Source organism: Rutidosis leptorrhynchoides, chromosome 2, assembly GCF_046630445.1.
Source record: "Rutidosis leptorrhynchoides isolate AG116_Rl617_1_P2 chromosome 2, CSIRO_AGI_Rlap_v1, whole genome shotgun sequence".
NCBI classification, from domain to species: Eukaryota; Viridiplantae; Streptophyta; class Magnoliopsida; order Asterales; family Asteraceae; genus Rutidosis; species Rutidosis leptorrhynchoides.
The window spans coordinates 414,184,695-414,204,673 of NC_092334.1; the positions used below are offsets into that span (position 1 = coordinate 414,184,695).

Below are 19,979 nucleotides of genomic sequence, written 5' to 3' on the forward strand. Positions count from 1 at the left end.
TGTTTACTTCGCAAGGCACGAATAATGATTTCTAGAAAGTTTCGAGTATATCGAAAGTATAAAATCAACATGTAATTGAATAATATACTTAATTTATTATGAAACGGAATTCATTGAGTTGAAACAGAGATCGTAGTTAACGATGGTTAAGTTGTTAAGGAAGGATGTACATCATTGCTTATTAGTAATATGAATTAACCGAGTAGTATCTACCCTTATTCAATTCATTCATAATAGCTTAATATGAAAAGGTATACTATGGTTTCCAAAATTTATATATATAAGCTATATAAATTCTTCAGTGGAAATGAGTTAATACTTCATAACTCGTTGATATGGCATACTTGTTGTTGATTAGTTATGTTGTTCGCGGTGATTATAGATCTGGTGGAGCTTGTGATGTTGTCGGTGTTGTTGATGCTGGCGATGCTGACGGCACTGACGGTGCTGGTGATGCTGACGGTACTGTTGATGTTGTTGGTAAAACAAGTCTAGCTTGTAAATCATGCACCATCCCTTGTCAGGGTTTTTACTCTTCCTTTTATCATTTCGATCCACCCATCTGATTTATGGTTAAAGCTAGAATAGATAATCTATAAGACTTTGGAGATTACATAATCGCCACAGAATGTTTCTCCAATGAAGTTATAGATTAATACTTCATCGGTTATTGTTGTTGGTACTCCTTGGTATCTATGGTGTGTATGACGTTGATGCTCGAGGTACAGATTGTGATGTTGAGGTGTGAGATGCGGATGTTGTTGTTGGTGATGATAATGATACTGTTGGTGTTGATGATGGTGGTACTGGTGTTGTTGATGGTGCTTGTAATCTTTGCACCATATTCTCCAAATCCAATACTCGAGCACGAAGCTCGTTGACTTCTTCTATTACACCGGGATGATCGGTGGTTTGAACAAGCGGATGAATAAGATCTAGAATGTGAAATAGTATATAATCGTGACGAGATACTCTGGAAATGAGAGAGAAAATGGTATTACGAACAGGTTCGCCGGTAAGTGCTTCAGGTTCTTCACCAAGAGGGCAATGTGGTGGATGGAAGGGATCACCTTCTTCTTGTCTCTAATGATTAAGTAAACTACGAACCCATCCCCAAATCATCCAGAATAGATGATGGCTAATTAGTTGATCCATTCCGGTCACACTGCTTTCGGAGCTTGAGTGGAATTCCATATCGGAATCCGAGGGACTTGAAATAGTGGCAAGTTCCATTTCGTATGATTGAATTAAGGATTTTTCGATATGAAATGATTTTCGGTTATCGGATGGTATTCTAATTATATAGAAGACAAAATTTCATTCCTCGTCCCTGAACTTTACATCAAATTTGACTCCATGTCCTTTTTCTTTTTTTTGTGCATTCCTCGTCCCTAACGTATCAAAAATCTACATCTCTCGTCCTCCCGTCTACTTTCTGTCAAAACCAACCGTTACCTCTTATCACGTGCATATCATGTGAGGGTATTTTAGTCAGTTTGTCTTATCCCTTCTCTTTTTTACTTCTCTTTTAACTTGCCCTAATTCATTCTGCAAAATCCTAATTTTGTCATCTCCATATAATCCACCAATATCTATCATTATCATCAGATACAAAATCGAAATTAAATCATCAAAACAAATCCAAATAAGAAAGCCAGATTCACAAGCTTCGTTAGCCAACACCATTCAAATGTGCACCGATTAACAGATATGAATATATACAAATCCATAAACATATACAAACAACGACATCATCAATTAATTAATGCATACGCATATTCAATTCAAAAGTAAAGATATCTGGTATATATGCAATTCGGGGCTCCGAATAATGCCCATTAGTAAAGAAACCTGGTATATTCAATTCAAAAGTAAAGAATTAACTTCCCACTTTCCATTTTCAATTCGCTAAACCTGACTCACCTCCGTTTCAAACCGAATCAACTCACCAAGCCCAAGAGGATAACGGTCGGGTCGGGTCCAGGCCAAGAGGATTGGATTCGGTACAGCTGGTATATATCCAAGTGCCTCTAACTTGGCCATCTTTTTCGAAAATGACGACGGAGTGGCCCTCTCGATGGAGGTGGCGGGCTGCGGCGAGTACGGCTGCTCCGGCGTCGATTACGGCGACTTTGCAGGCGGTGATGGGAGACATGGTATGGATGGATAGTAGAGAGTTTTTTAGGAATATTTGGATTGAATTGAACAAAATTTTGGTGTAATAAGGTTTGATAAGTTTGATTTGTGGGTTTGTGAAGATGAATATTGAAGATTAGGGTTTTGATATGAAACTGATGTATTTATATGAAATTGATAATTCAACTAAATCGTTTACCATCAATAAGGTTGTATAAAATTAGGGTTTTTAATTTGGGAATGATGAACATGAGATGATGAGGATAGGGTGAAAAGATAAGTTAAATAATAAAGAAAAAAAATAAAATAAAAAGACCAAAGTAGCGTCACATGCTTTGCACATGACTGAACAAACGGCTGAAATTGACAGAATCTAAACGGGAGGATGAGGGATGTAGATTTTTGATACATTAGGGACGAGGAATGCACAAAAAAAAGAAAAAGGACATGGAATCAAATTTGATGTAAAGTTCAGGGACGAGGAATGAAATTTTGTCTATATAGAATATCTATATATATCTATATATATATATATATATATATATATATATATATATATATATATATATATATATATATATATATATATATATATATAGAGCAAAAGATTTCGTAGATTACGGAGGAATTTACGGAATATGTTAGGGATGGTTTACAGTAACAGATACGCTAAGATATGAATTAGCAGATATGCTAAGATATGAATTTTGTCTATACACTATTCATGCAATCAATGCAGTAAGATAGGTCTAGACTAAGAATGATAAGCAGGTAATTTTCTAAGGGTGATAAGCAGGTGATTTTTGACTAGAAATGATAAGCAAAACTTTTGACATGCAGTTAAGGTCGAAGTCCAGACTCACTAATGCATCTTAATAACTATCAGTTAGACACACTAATGCAAGACCTGGTTCGCTAAGACCACCGCTCTGATACCACATGAGACGACCCATCCTAATCCATAAGGACGAATACGATAACATATGATTACATTGCGAGGTATTTGACCTCTATATGATACATTTTACAAACATTGCATTCGTTTTAAAAGACAAACTTTCATTACATCGAAAGTTGACAGGCATGCATACCATTTCATAATATTCAACTATAAATGACGTAATCTGTCATTTGTTTAACCATAATCTTTATTGAACTCAACGACTTGAATACAACGTCTTTTGAAATATGCCATGAGAGACTCCAAGTAATATCTTTAAAATGAGCAAATGCACAGCGGAAGATTTCTTTCAATCCTGAGAATAAACATGCTTTAAAGTGTCAACCAAAAGGTTGGTGAGTTTATTAGTTTATCATCAATATTCATTTCCATCATTTTTAATAGACCACAAGATTTCATATTTTCATTTATCATAAACATCATGCATGCATATAGCCATCTGCATAAAAATCATTCATATGGATTGAATACCTGGTAACTGACATTAACCATAATGCATAGAATATCCCCACAGACATCGACGTCCGTATAATAATAATCTCGAAGTACTAAAGCCATCCATAGACATGAATGGGGGTTGTTAGGCCCAATAGATCTATCTTTAGGATTCGCGTCAATTAAGGGCCATTTCCCTAATTCTTAGGTTACCAGACTTGAAGGGCGATATTCGATTTCGATAATCCAACCATAGAATGTAATTTTCGAGTACTTGTGTCTATTTCGTCAAACATTTATAAAACAGTGCATGTATTCTCAGTCCCAAAAATATATATTGCAAAAGTATTTAAAAAGGGAGTAAATGAAACTCACGATAATGTATTTCGTAGTAAAAATACATATGACGGCATTGAACAAGTGCAAGTTTGGCCTCGGATTCACGAACCTATATTAAGTATATATATTTATATGTTGATCAATATCTGTCTAACAATTTAGGTCAAGTCGTAGTGTATCACAATCCTAATGCTCGAGATTATCATGCAAAACTCAACAAAAGTCAATTTGACCAAAATGACTTTAAAAATCAAAACATGTTTATTATATAACTTAAATAGTCGTTTTATATATTTAAATATATTTATCAGATTTTATTAGAGTAAATAATATAAATCATTTATTAATAAATAAAAATTTATATTAAAATTTTATATATAATAAAAATATACATTTATATATCTTAAGTAATAAAATTTATAAAGTTCACTTAATATTATAAAAATATAATGGTATGCATTATTAATGTATTTATATTACATGTGGTAAAATATCTTTGTATCACATATTCATTTGATAAAATAATATTGATAATAATAATAATAAGTAAAAGTTGTATTATCGTGTAATAATAATAATACTTGTCATTATTCTACTACTAATAATAACAATATTTATATTTACTAATGATGATATTAATTATGATAAAATGATAATTCTAATCATAATAATTTTAATAATAACGATACTTTTTAATATTAACAATAAAAGTAATAATATTTTATAAAAATAATAATTCTATTCAAAATGATAATTTTTAATAATAATAATAATACTAAAATGATAATAATAATGTTTTTTATAATAACAATGATATTTCTATTAAAAATGATAATTTTAGTAAAAGTGATAGTTTTAATAATAGTGATACTTTTAATAATAATAATAATGATAAAAATAATGGAAACGATATTTTTCTCTTAAATCAACATCTTACAATATTTTAATTTCATTGTGATACTTATACTCATTATTTCTTAATCGATTTGTTTAATAGCTTTTAGTCTTCTTTTATATCGCATTTATAATAATGATACTAATAGTAATCATAATAATTAGATGATACTAATATTAGTTTTAATGATAATGATACTAATGATAATAATACTAATGATAATACTAATAATTATTATAATGATAATAATAATAATAATAATAATAATAATAATAATAATAATAATAATAATAATATTAATAATAATACTACTAATACTAATAATAATAATCTTAGTGATAATATCGATAGTATTAATAATAACAATAACAATTTTAAATGATAACACTTATATTAATAACGATAATGATAATAATAATAATAATAATAATAATAATGATAATAATAATAATAATAATAATAATAATAATAATAATAATAATAATAATAATAATAATAATAATAATAATAATAATAATAATAATAATAATATTAGAATTTATAATAATTCAGTTGGCCATATCTTTTAATCCGTTCATCAAAATCACACGATTTCTAAATGAAAAGTTATTAATTTTTCGTCAGCTTTCCAACGACATGCATGTCATATACCTTATCTCAGTAGCATATGTATTAAATTCATGATCTATCATAAACTATTAAATGACAAAATTTAATATACAAGCATGCATAATCATATTTACTCGAGCACTAGTCAGAGATACACTATTACTATATAAAAGATAAGTTATGAATGCTCACGTATCAATATTGTGATTCAATATTGCAGGAAAGTACGTAGACGCGACGGAAATGATAAACACTAGTTTGACTCACGAGCAAAACCCCCGAACTATACCCATAACTTCCATAGCTATAACCCATAATTTTCTTAGCTTTATCCCACTCGAAAAGACCCGTTTTGAAATACTCGCTCATAACCTCGTCGTAGTATTTTATGTAAATACTTAATAATACTAATAATAATAATACGATTAATAATAATTATATTAATCTTAATAATAATAATAATAATAATAATAATAATAATAATAATAATAATAATAATAATAATAATAATATATACACATATATAGAGTAGAGAGAATGATTGAAGAAATGTGAAATGAATTCGGCACCAGACCTTACGTTTTATAGTACCTGACTTGCCCAGCCATCCCATGCGATCGCATGGGACTCAAGGCATATAGCCATGCGATCGCATGGCTTAAAAATCCCACTCAGGTTCGTTTATTTTATTATGCCGACACTCGTTTATATTTATATTTTATATATATATATATATATATATATATATATATATATATATATATATATATATATATTTAATTAATTTATATAATTATATATATATTATATTATATTTACGAGCATATGTGACTGGTAACTTTAATTCCGAAAACTTGTACGTTAACGCTCGACTTATGTCTCGGTTCTGGTTTTTCGAACGACGTTTCGTACACTTAGAAAACTTGTACTTTACATTACGTGACTCGTACCCTTGTCAAAATATAACCTTAAATCATTGATAAATTATATTACACGAAGTATAACTTATACATTTGGGTGTTTTGGTCATTTGCTTCTATAAATCAACTTCTCGTTGTTTATTAAAATATATTTAATAATATAAGATCAAAACGTTTTATAACAATGTTAATATTACCTTATAAAATATATATATATATATATATATATATATATATATATATATATATATATACGTTTAGAAATATAAATTTAATTGAAATATTTATTTAATATATTATTTAGTTTTTCAAAACTAATTACATTTTAAAGTTGTTTTATTTAAAATTGTTTAGATAATAGAAGTTATTATATCAAATAATGTTTTTAGTATTATGAAAACTAAATAGTTAATTTACCAAGGGTCACGAGGCAATCACTGTAAAGTATGCTTTTGAAAATTAAACGGGAATCTCCACCAACTTTTGACTAACTCACGTTAATTGACACTTTAATTCCAATTATGTAAATTATTTCACCAATTATTCCGAATACCGTTTAAAGAAAAAGATTTCCTTAAATCATAGTGGACCTCACGACGGAGACTTATCATACATTTGATAATTCAATAATTTTGATATTATCTTTTAGTTCCGTCGATAAATATATTGAAACAAATATGTTCAAGTAAAGTATTATACATCTAATACTTTGTTAACGTTTTCAATTAATATTACTATATATAATATATACATATCTATATACACATAAATGTTCGTGAATCGTCGAGCACAGTCAAAGGGTAATTGATTACATGAATATAATTCCAAAATTTTTTGAGACTTAACATTACAGACTTTGCTTATCGTGTCGGAAACATATAAAGATTAAGTTTAAATTTGGTCGAAAATTTCTGGGTTGTCACAAATTTACTCACATGTGCAACGTACGAGCTCTAACGTTCTATTTACTTTCGCTATTTACGTACATGAATGATATAATCTGTTACGATTTTTGCACAACTTTTTACACATCCGTGCAACGCACGGGCTCTAAAACCTAGTATATATATATAAACCAAAAGTTTTTTGTGAATTGTGTTTGAAAGTTATTTTAGGATGTTTGTATCTATATATTATATCTATATATCTATATTCTATATATATTATTAAATTAATTACAAATTAATTAATGGCAAATTTAATAAACAAATTTGCATCCAAAAATAAGATAACCGTAATCTCAAATTATCATATTCGTTCATTGTCATTGTATTCATGTATACAATATAAAATTAAAATATATATTTGATATTTTAAGTTATCCATGTTTTTGTCTCTAGATTGCTATTATTATTATTATTATTATTATTATTATTATTATTATTATTATTATTATTATTATTATTATTATTATTATTATTATTATTAAATTAATTTTCATCTAAAACCACTCTTAAAATTTGTTAACACCAAAGCTATTAAACTTAAAAGAATTTTTAAAATTTGTCAATATTACGGGCTCTTAAATTTAATTTAAAAGAACTTTTAAAATTTATCAACACCACGGGCTCTTAAATTCAAAAGAATAATTGTTTAAAAAATTAATTAATTTTGCACGATTATTTTACCCACTCGTGCAACATACGAGCTCTAACGTTTTATTTACTTTCACTATTTACATACTTGAATGATATAACGTGTTACGATTTTTGCAAGACTAGAATAGGGATATTCGTATTAAATATATAATAATCTATACGGATTATGTTTCATATATATGGATATTCCGTATTTATTATAATTTAAATTTATAATTGTAATTAAGGAAAGTATATTATAAGTTTAAGATTTTTAGAAAAAATTATAGATATTAAGTTACTAACACCATACAAAACCACTTTTAAAATTTGTCAACACCACGGGCTCTTAAACTTAAAATACTTTTAAAATTTGTCAACACTACAGGCTTTTAAACTCAAAAGAACCTTTAAAATTCGTCAATACCACGGGCTCTTAAACTCAAAAGATTAATTTTAAAATTTGTCAATACCACGAGCTCTTAAACTCAAGAGAGTTTTTAAAATTTGTCAACACCACGGACTCTTAAATTATTTTTATACTTTTTCTATTTTTTAGTATTGCTATTTACATATCACTATAAACTGCAAATTATATTTTTTGCAAGATTTTTTACACACCCGTGCAACGCACGGGCTCAAAAACCTAGTATATATATATATATATATACTATAATTATAACATGAATTTGTAATTTGGTAAAAATTATTTATTTATCATTAGTTTGTAATACTTATTTATTACGTATTATTATTGTGCTACCTCCAAAACGTGGTTTTTAATTGGAATTTATCAAACGAACTAAAGTGCTTAAAAATATCTTGTACATTTAAATAGTTATTACTAAAAATTTAATATTAACTGTTATGAACATACTGTTAATGACAAGTATTGTTGTCAGAAAAATTCTTTTACTTATTTGACCTTATAAAATTTATAATTCCAATAAAATCACAAAATCACAAACCTAAAGAACAATATCAAAATGGGGTATAACAAATACTCAACAACCTGAAAATATATACTAAATTAATTAATTAATTATCAATTTATCAAACGAACTAAAGTGCTTAAAAATGGAGGGGGGGGGGGTGTGAGAGAGAAAGTGAGGAGAGAGAGAGAGAGAGAGGTATGTAAGCTTCAAGGCGGGTTTCGATTTCAAGCAAGATCAATACAACGGAAGATTCAACGACAATGATTTTCCAAGATTAATCAAGAACCAATGGACCTCGTTCATGTTTTTCAACTATCCCGATAGTTAGAACATGGAGAAACTTTGGCGTATCTTCAAACCGTTTGGAAACTTGAAAGACATCTATATGGCAAATAAGCGACTCAAAAGTGGTCAGCGTTTTGCTTTCGCAAGATTTGGTGACGTCTCTAATGTAAGTCGACTGCTCAACTCCCCGAAAACCATCAAGTTCGATGGCTTCCCAATTAGGGTTTTCAAAGCCCATGACAGAACCGATGGTAGAACTGGTCAGATACATCATAGAAGCCAGTCGATGGGTGCCTCAAGGGGTTGCTTCAATGGTAATAGCGATGGCCATGGAAACTGGTCCAACGCTTTTACTGATGGTAGAGGTTTTAACGAGGTAACTGCCACTCCTGGGAACAATTTAAGATACAAGATCAATAGTAAGAAAGTAGATCTAAGGGCAAAACTCGACAAAAACAAACCGATGAATGTTATCCGAAAGGTGGCTGATGACGTGAAGGATATTAGGAAGGCTGACATCAGGAAACTTAATTGCAATAATGAAGATTTCATGGAGTGTTGTTTGGTTGCACACGTAAAAAATATTGGCCTCATCAATCAATTCGAAAACCTCTGTAGGGCAGAAGGTTTAGTTGATTTCTCTATCAAGTACTTGGGTAGATTAGACATCCTAATGAAGTGTCAATCCAAGTCCATGGTAAACAACTTACTGAATTTGAATGGTCATACAATCAATAAATGGTGTAGTAGTATTGAAAGGCTCAAACCCAATTACTGGAAATCAGGAGGTCGTTATGTGTGGATTGAAATCAAGGGGGTTCCGGTAACCTGTTGGAATGAGGAGGTGTTTGGAGAAATTGCTGGAAAGTGGGGAAGGGTTATCGAGCTAGAGAACTGTTCCATTACGTCACATAACCAAAATCTTTTGTCTGGTCATGCACTAATTCATGTTATAGATTTAAATCATATTTATGGATTCGCTGAGATTATTGTTGACGATTTGGTCATGTTACATGTTTCGGTCCTAGAAGGTCATAATCAAAAGGTGCAAATTGACATTGAACCAATCTCTTTCGATTAGGTGGATGATACTTACAAATCTGAAAAGGATGATATGGAAAAGGACGTTCGTGTTAACAATAATGACGACTCGGATGATGAATGTGTTGATGACTCCTTTGAATCATCTGATGATGATTCGCCTGTTATTCGAGATGCTCCTGATCTTAAGGGATGTGATGAAGAGAAGCGGTCTCCGGCCAATTCTCGCCAGAATCCAAATGATAACCTGGAAGATGTAGAGTCTGGATGCAATAATGATGGGTCAAGGTTCCAAGAATGTAATCATGAAGAGAGAGGCAAAGAGGAAGGTGCAATGAAACAAGTAAATGATTTGGGTTCCCCAAATATTCAAGACGGCAGTGACAGTAACTTTTCCTCTCCTTCCAAAACCTATCCTTTTCTTGGTACTGAAGATATGGATGATTACGTGGCAGACACTTGCTGTGATCAAAATGTTGGGCAGGCCAATAAGGTTTTAAGTCCCTTTAGCCCAATACGTTCTAGTGGATTGAACTTGGAAAACCCAATGACTCCCTTCTGCAGCCCACCTATTATCAACGCTTCTCGTAATGGGGACTCATCCAATCCCAACTCTTCTGATAATTCGACATTTTCTAAGCCAAGTGAGTCCAATAATCCTATTTCTGTTGGGCCTAGGCCTGCTCCTAGCCCTCGAAAACAGATTCCCATCTCCAGGCCTGTTGCTTCTGTTCCTAGTCATAAAAATTTTAAGTCTGCGAAGATCGATGGTAATATGCCAAGACGTTCTGCTCGTGAGAATAAGGTAAACAACACCGAGACTGCTAAAGTTCCAAAGAGGCATAAATCTGGTAGAAAAGATTGTTGTTTCTCAAAGCTACGGAGATGGAAAACATCGTCGAGAATGATGAATTTGAAAAACGCTGCCAGAAAAGAGATTCCAATCAGTGGACCAATCAAATCGACTTGCTCAAATTGTGCTAATCATCCTTCTCAGTCACTTGGTATGAAATCTTCGTCTAACGTCAGGCAAGCATCCTATTCACATAGCTCTTCGTTTTCTATCTCTAATAATGGTGTAAAGGAATTTGGTGATCAATTAGGACTTAGGTGGGTGGAAAAATCCACCCATTAAGTCTCTGACCTCTCTATTCGTTATAGTTATATGTGTTATGAAATTCCTTTCACTAAATATTAGAGGGTTCGGGGTTGGTAGAGAAAGTAAATTTGGTTGGCTAAAAAGCATTTGTCGTGTCGAAAAACCTAATATTGTGTTGCTTCAGGAAACAAAACTTCACAATATTGATTTGTTATGGGTTCGTATGTTGTGGGGAAACCAGGATTGTAATTTTGCTCAAAAAGAAATGGTCGGGAAATCGGGGGGAAAATTGGTTATTTGGGATACAACCTATTTTGATGTTTCTGACTCCTTTGTTGGCAATTTTTATATTGGTATCCGAGGTGTTTGGAAGAACACGGGAGCAAAAATTAATGTTATCAACGTCTACGGGCCGCATGATGATCATAACAAGCAACTTTTTTGGGATCAATTGCATAATTTGATTTCGAAGGAGCCACATGACGCATGGGTGATTTGTGGTGATTTTAATGAAGTAAGATCCGAAGATGAACGAGTCAATTGTCATTATATTGATAGTAGAGCGAAATTGTTTAATAACTTCATCAACATTGCAAAATTAATCGATATTCCACTGGGAGGTAGAAATTTCACCCGTGTTAGTGATGATGGTACCAAATTTAGTAAACTTGATCAGTTCCTAGTAAACGATTGTTTCAATGAATTGTCTCTCGGTGGTAGCTCTTGATCGTGGCAAGTCGGATCATTATCCCATTATCCTCAAAGATGATAACAAAAATTTTGGCCCAAAACCTATCAAAGTGTTTGATGAGTGGTTCGAGATTGATGATGTTGATAATGTCATTAAAGAAGCATGGAGCGAAGATGGTGGGGTTCGGAAAGATTGTTGTCTTAGAAACAAAATGAAAAGAACTAAACTTGCTTTAAAATCGAAGGGTTCCCAGAAGTTTGGTAATCTTGATGGAGAAATTGAAATGTTGAAGTCTGTTGCCAATTCTCTTGAACTTAAAGCCAAAATGGGCCTCATCAATGAAGAGGAAAGGAAGCAATGGTTAGAGGCAAAGAAAGAATGGTTTCAAAAAGAAAAAATCAAAGCTAATATGCTTAAACAAAAAGCCCGGGTGAGATGGATTCTCGAGGGCGATGAGAATACTAGATACTTTCATTCGGTCCTTAAAAGAAATTATAACAAGAACAATATTAGGGGGCTCTCTATTAATGGAATGTGGTGTGAAAATCCAAGTGACTTAAAAGAAGCGGTCTTCCATCATTTTAAGTGTCGTTTTGAAGAACAGCCGGGCTTTAGACCTAGCCTTATGGATCTTACTTATCCTAAGCTTTCACAAGACGAGGCTAGGGGTCTTGAAGCCCCTATTTGTGAAACGGAAGTGCTTGAGGCAATCCATGATTGTGGAAGCTCGAAGGCCCCGGGTCCCGACGGTTTTAATCTTAAATTTTTTAAGAGGTTTTGGGATATTATTAAGGTTGATGTGCTTAATGCTATTGCTTGGTTTTGGGATAAAGGTGAATTCTCAAAGGGGTGTAATGCCTCTTTCGTTACTCTAATCCCGAAAAAAATTGATCCGATTACTCTTAGTGATTACCGCCCTATTAGTCTTATTGGTAGTTTTTACAAGATTGTTGCTAAAATTCTCTCCAATAGATTAAGAAAAATTATCCCTAAGTTAATCGGCTCGGAACAAAGTGCTTTTCTTAAGGAAAGATACATCCTTGATGGTGTCCTAATTGCCAATGAAGTTATTGATTACTTGAGAACCCATAAGAAAAGAAGCATAGTTTTTAAGGTTGATTTCGAGAAAGCTTTTGATAGTTTGAATTGGGACTTTCTTATGGAAGTAATGACTTGTATGGGGTTCGGCAGTAAATGGTGCAAGTGGATACTCGCTTGTCTAAATCGGCTAGCATTTCTATTCTTGTTAATGGATCTCCTATGAAGGAATTTTCGATGGAAAGAGGAGTGAGACAAGGAGATCCTCTCTCCCCTTTTCTCTTTATCCTTTCCGCGGAAGGGCTCAATATTCTCACGAAGGCCGCGGTTGATCATGGTTTATTTAAAGGGGTTGAGATCGGAGATGATAAAGTTGTGATTTTTCATTTACAATATGCTGACGACACGATGTTTTTCGGGGAATGGTCCAATTCGAATGCTAGAAGCCTTATCAACATCCTTAAATGTTTTGAATTATCTTCGGGATTAAAGGTTAATTTTCATAAGAGTTGTTTATATGGGATTGGTGTTAGTTCGGATGACGTTGATAGGGTAGCTAGTCGTATGCATTGTCAAGCCGGTAAATTCCCATTTATTTACCTCGACCTCCTTATAGGCGCAAAGATGAAGAAAATTAGTGATTGGAATCCGGTTATTGATAAATTCAAGAAGCGACTATCGGATTGGAAAATGAGGACGATGTCCTTTGGGGGTAGATTAACTCTTATTAAATCAGTGGTCAATAGTCTTCCGTTGTATTATTTCGCTCTTTTTCGTGCCCCGCCTTGTGTGCTTAAACTTCTTGAGAGTGTGAGACGTAATTTTTTTTGGGGTGGGGATATCTTGGGTTCCAAAATGTCTTGGGTTAGGTGGGCACATACTTTCTTACCTTATGGGGCGGGGGGTCTTAATATTGGTTCCTTAAAGGGCAAAAACCTTGCTCTTTTGGACAAATGGTGGTGGAGGTTTAAAACCGATACCGATAGCCTTTGGACTAAAATCATTCGAAGTATTTATGGAATTGATGGTGGCTTGAGAGCGGGCGATGGGCTTGCTCATCAATCGGTCTCAAGCATTTGGTACAACATTATTCTTACAGGTAATGCCATAGAAGATTGCGATATCTTGTTCAAAAATTCTTTCAACAAATCAATTGGTGATGGAAGGTCGACTATGTTCTGGAAAGACAATTGGTGCGGGTCAGTTTGTTTTAAAGATTTGTTTCCTAGACTCTATATGCTCGAGTTTAATAAGGATGCAATGATTAGTGATCGTGTAGTTCTTGCTTCATCATCCCGTCGACCTCGAACAGCATCTTCTGGAATTGCTGCTACTGTTTCTGCCGAAGGGTCTGTTCCAGGTGGTGGATGTGAGGTTCCGTTTGTTGCTGCTGGTCCTCGGTCGAATTTTGCTCCTGCTCAGCAACTGTCTGTCCATCCTTCTCCTTCTCTCGGTAATCAAGCAGGTATTGGTAACGATAATACAACGGCATGTTCTATTTCGTGGGCCTGGTTACGCACTCCCAGAGGTAGAACTTTAAATGAGTTAGTTGAGATCGAAAATTTAGTAAAATCCTTTCATTTCGATTTCAACACTCGTGAATCATGGAAGTGGGGTCTCGCGAATAATGGTGTGTTCACGGTCAAGAAGTTATCGTCTCTCCTCGATGCTCATATACTTGGAAATCACATTGGAAGTAAAAGAACGTTGAGGAACAACTTGGTACCAAAAAAAATTGAAATTTTTGTTTGGAGATCGTTAAAGAAGAGAATTCCGGTTCGGACCGAACTCGACAAAAGAGGCATCGATCTTCATAGTGTTCGTTGTCCCGTTTGCGATGATGGTCTCGAATCGGTTGACCATTCCCTTATAGATTGCAAGTATGCTCGTGATGTTTGGGCCCGTATTCATAAGTGGTGGAGTTTTGGTTTGTGTTCGTTCTCAAATGTTGGTGATCTAGAGGGTAATTTAGCTCATTCCTCATCTACTCTTGGTCATAAAATTTGGCAAGGTGTAGTTTGGGTGTGTGCTTATTACTTATGAAAAAATCGAAATTTGATGGTTTTTAGTAAAGATTCGTGGAGCGCATCGGTTTTAGTGAGTGAGATCCAAGTCAAGTCGTTTGAGTGGATCTCGAACCGGATTAAAGGAAAATCTATCGATTGGTTTAATTGGCTTGTTAGTCCCCAAAAGTTTTTAGATTTGTAATTGGTTTGCTCGAGTTTTGTCATATTACACTCACTTGTATTCTCGTGGTCTAATTGGGTCGGTCATTCATGTTTGACCGACGCCTTGTTTTGTAATTACTCGTTTTATTAGTTTAAATCTACTTGCTTTTCAAAAAAAAAAAAAAAAATAGTTATTACTAAAAATTCAATATTAACCATTATGAACAACATACTGTTAATGACAAGTATTGTTGTGAGAAAAATTCTTTTACTTATTTGACCTTATAAAATTTATAATTCCAATAAAATCACAAAATCACAAACCTAAAGAACAATATCAAAATGGGGTATAACAAATACTCAACAACCTGAAAATATATACTAAATAAATTAATTAATTATCAATTTAATGCAATTCTATTCTATTTATATTCATTACTATACCATCTAAAAGACAAAACCCTGTAACACTATTAATCAATTGTAATCAGAGGTATTTTTGTCATTTCACTTTTTTTTTGTTTCTAACGATAAAAGAAGCAACTTTCGTAAAAGAACCAACCCTTCAATGTTACCAAAAGATGTCGAAAAAAATTCTTTTTTACAAAAGAATCAACTACCATTTTTTTTCCTTCCTCAACGATAAAAGAGTCAACTTTCATAAAAGGAACAACCCTTCAATGCTACCAAAAGATGTCGAAAAATATTTTTTTTTACAAAATAGATCAACTAACTTAAAAAAAAGGAACGCTAAAAGAAGCAATTTTCACAAAAAAGAACAATCCTTCAATGTTAGATGTCAAAAAATTTCTTTTTTTACAAAATAGGTCACGCATTCAAAACGGAACCCACGGAAAGAAGCATGGCTCCAAAAAAAAAAATGAAAAAAGAAAAAAAGAGCCAGCCTAGTTTATACAATGATTGCAGACACATGCTACTCTTCGTGTTTCCTACACACATGACTCTTGCCCCCAATTTCCCTTTCTTTCTTCTTTTCTTTATACTTCAAATAAAAAAAAAAACACAACATAACACAACACACACACAAATTCTTTAACAACATTAAAAGGGTTGGGTTGGGTTGGGTTGGGGAGAAGCAATTTTCTTGTGAACCAATCCACACACACTTCACAACGTAATCATCATTCTCTTGTAATCACAATTTTATATAACACAGAGTATATATAATTGGTGTGTAGAAATACAGTATTATACAAGTGTGTGTGAATTTTGGGGTTAGGGTTTCAGATGGAAATGATGAGGGAAGAAGGAGGAGGATCATCATCGGCTGCTGCGGCAGACGGCGGAGGTCGGAGAAAGCCGTCGTGGAGAGAGAAAGAGAATAATCGCCGGAGAGAGAGACGCCGGCGAGCAATTGCGGCGAATATTTATAATGGATTGAGAGCACAGGGGAATTATAATTTACCAAAACATTGCGATAATAATGAGGTTTTAAAAGCTCTTTGTAAAGAAGCTGGTTGGGTTGTTCTTCCTGATGGTACCACCTTTCGCAAGGTATTTACTTTTTTATTTTTATTTTTATTTTGGGTTAATATTTTTTTTTGTTGAAATGTTAATAAAAATTAAAACTTGGAATTGGTGGATTTAGAGTTTTTATGATGTACTGAAATGTCTTGTTACTAATTAATCGATTGATATTGAATTATTGTTTTTTTCTTTTCCTTCTGATTTTTTTTGAAATTTGTTGAATTTAGGGTTTTAATGTGTAGATATGATCATGTGATTTAAGAGCTTAGTTAACTTGCTCTTCCTGTTGTACTTTGGTTTATTAATTTTTATTAATTTAGTAAAGAAAATTTGTTGGAATTGATGTTTTGGGGATTTGGGGGTTGGTTCTAAATTCATAAATGGTACCTTAACTTCCGAAAATTAATGTCTTTATTAAGGCATATAATTCTTGTTGAAAAATTTGATTTTTTTTATCAAGTATAAGAGTTTAATTAGCTTTTTTTTTTCTTTCCAGTTGTACCTTCCTTACTTAATTATGTAAATCTATAAACAATTATTTTGAATCAATGGTTGGGGTTGATTCTAAATGCTTAAATTGCTACCTTCAATTTCCCCAAATTTATTACTAGTAGTACACCAGTACATAATGTGTGGTTTAAAGATTTGATTTTTTTGCTATAAAGTTTATAAATTTAAAGTCTTGATTATAATTATACAGGGTTCAAGGCCACCATTGCCTGCAATTGAAACAGGAGGTACATCAAACAACACTACACCATGTTCTTCCCAAAAACCGAGCCCGCAATCATCATCATTTGTGAGTCCGATTCCATCATATCAATGCAGCCCGTCGTCTTCATCGTTTCCAAGCCCATCAAACTTCGACTCGACCCAAAACCCGTTTGCTTATCTTCACAACTCGATCCCATCTTCACTCCCACCTCTTCGTATCTCAAACAGTGCCCCCGTGACCCCACCGCTATCATCTCCAACTTCAAAATGCCCTAAACCCAACAATTTCAACTGGGAATCGTTTGCCAAACAATCGATTTCATCATTCAATTTACCATTTTTTGCTTCTTCTGCACCCACAAGTCCTACAAGGTACCAACGGTTTACTCCTGCAACTATACCCGAATGTGATGAGTCTGACTGCTCAACCATTGACTCGTGTCAATGGGTTAGGTTCAAGAACTATGAGCCCATGTTGACTAACCCAAACTCGCCAACGTTTAACCTGGTTAAACCATCTGCTCCTGTGACTGCTGCTAAAGATTTTGGTTCCGAAAAAGGAAAAGGTATTGATTTCGAGTTTGAAAATGGAGGTGTGAAAGCCTGGGAAGGCGAAAGGATTCATGATGTCGGTTTGGATGATCTTGAGCTTACGCTTGGAAGTGGGATTGCAAAAATGTAATGTGTGTATTATGTTGATGCTTATTCTACAGTTTTCAAAATTTAGAGGTTAGCATACAAGTGATTTTCTTGAAGATGCACATTAAACTGGTAGAAGTAAAGGGAATTCAATTTCAATTTGGATTATTTTTTTTATCTTTTGATCAAGTGATTGCAACCCTTTTTACATTTGTGAAAAAGACTGGATCTTTTCACCAGTTTTGATCCAAAAGTATCAATGGATGTTATGTTTCTTGCTTTCTTGTCAGAGTTGTTGCTTTCATTTGTGTTCTGTAAAGGTGCAATCTTTGAAAAGAATGAAAAAATTGTTTATTTCCCCTAAATCTCCATGATTTAGAACTTTAGATAAGAAAAATGGTACTACGTATTTGTGATTAAAAATTGTATATATTTAATCACATGTGATGGTCATTTTCTTTCTACTCATCTCAACGTTTGGATATGTCATATCATATCATACTAAAATACATAAAGACCCCATTGTATAAATGGAAAAAGGACTCCTATTATAGGAGTCACTGTCTATTAAATTTTTCTTAATTACTCAACTTTTTTTTAGGAAACGATTAAAGGATTGTACTTTTTAGATAAATATATTCTTTATTTAATTTCTTTAATTAATATAAATAATTTTTTCAATACATAAATTTGAATTACAAATAAATATATGTATATACATGATGTATATATAAAAAAGTTATAATTTCTCATAATATTTAGAATATATTTTCAATATTCAATAATATATAAAAATAAATAATGTAAACACGTATACTAATACTTAAACATTATGAACCGTAAGCAACGTCAGTGCTGACGCTATACTGATGTCATCACACACACACCCACACACACACATATATATATATATATATATATATATATATATATATATATATATATATATATATATATATGAGAAAAAGTTATTTTTTGAACAAAAAAGTTTGCCCATCGTCACAACGTGCGGGCTTTATTTTCCCATTTTATTCATAGTAATAATCAATTTCATAGATAATAATATGTAGTCTCCTTTTGTGGTTTGGTGGTCTTTAATTTCGTCTTGATTTGAAGATTTTTTTTTGCTTTCCGACACGGCCCCTCTTTGGTTGTCCATATTTTGAAATGTTATTTGTTTTTGTGTGTTTCTTTTCTATTTGGTTTTAGGGTTTGTTAGTGTGGTTAGTTGTTAGTAGCGTTCGATTTGGGTGGCATGTTCTTGTTTGTTTGTTATGTTGTGTGTTTTTGAATTATCTCGGTCTTTGTTAAAGTGCTCATGTGACAACTCGGAAATTTCCAACCAAATTTAAACTTTAATCTTTATATGTTTCCGACACGATAAGCAATATTTGTTAAGTTGCCAATGGGGCTTTGCCTCATTGGTCACCATGTTAACATGGTGTTCGAGGAGACCAAGGGTTCGAGTCTCGGGGGGGGGGGGGGGGGGGGGGGGGGGGGGGATTTTCGTGAATTAACTCTAACCACTAACATTGCCTTTCAAAAAAAAAAAAAAAAAAAAAAAAAAAATATTTGTTAAGTTAAATTGCAAGAATTTTAAACTATGTTCATACATTCATTCAACCTCGACCAAGTTCCAACGATTCACGAACCATTAAACGAATATGATTATATATGTATATGTGTATATATATTATAACTTGAAACGTAAACAAAATATTAGATTAAATACTTTATATGATTGTATCTGTTTCAAAATGTTTATCAATGGAATTAGAAGATAAGATCAAATGATTGAATTATCAGATATATTGAATTATGATTACAAGTCTCTGTTGAAAGGCCCACGTTGATTTGAGAAATCTTTCCATTTTAACAATATTCGGAAAATGGTAAAGTGATTTATAAATAAGAACAAATTGTCAATCATTGAGAACTAGACAAAGGATAGTGGAAGATTGAATCTCATAAAGACTTGATTGATCTATTTAGTTTCAAACGTACAAAAA

At 32.5% G+C, this 19,979-nt stretch overlaps 1 protein-coding gene across 1 annotated transcript; it reads left to right on the plus strand.

Annotated features, from left to right (window-relative positions):
- The first annotated feature begins 16,230 nt into the window (after positions 1-16,230).
- LOC139892316 (protein BRASSINAZOLE-RESISTANT 1-like) lies at positions 16,231-18,252 on the plus strand. The gene is made up of 2 exons (XM_071875374.1): positions 16,231-16,644; positions 17,318-18,252. Exons 1-2 carry the CDS (start codon positions 16,378-16,380, stop codon positions 18,011-18,013), a joined length of 963 nt encoding a protein of 320 aa, XP_071731475.1. The 5' UTR covers positions 16,231-16,377; the 3' UTR covers positions 18,014-18,252.
- Positions 18,253-19,979: the final 1,727 nt, after the last annotated feature.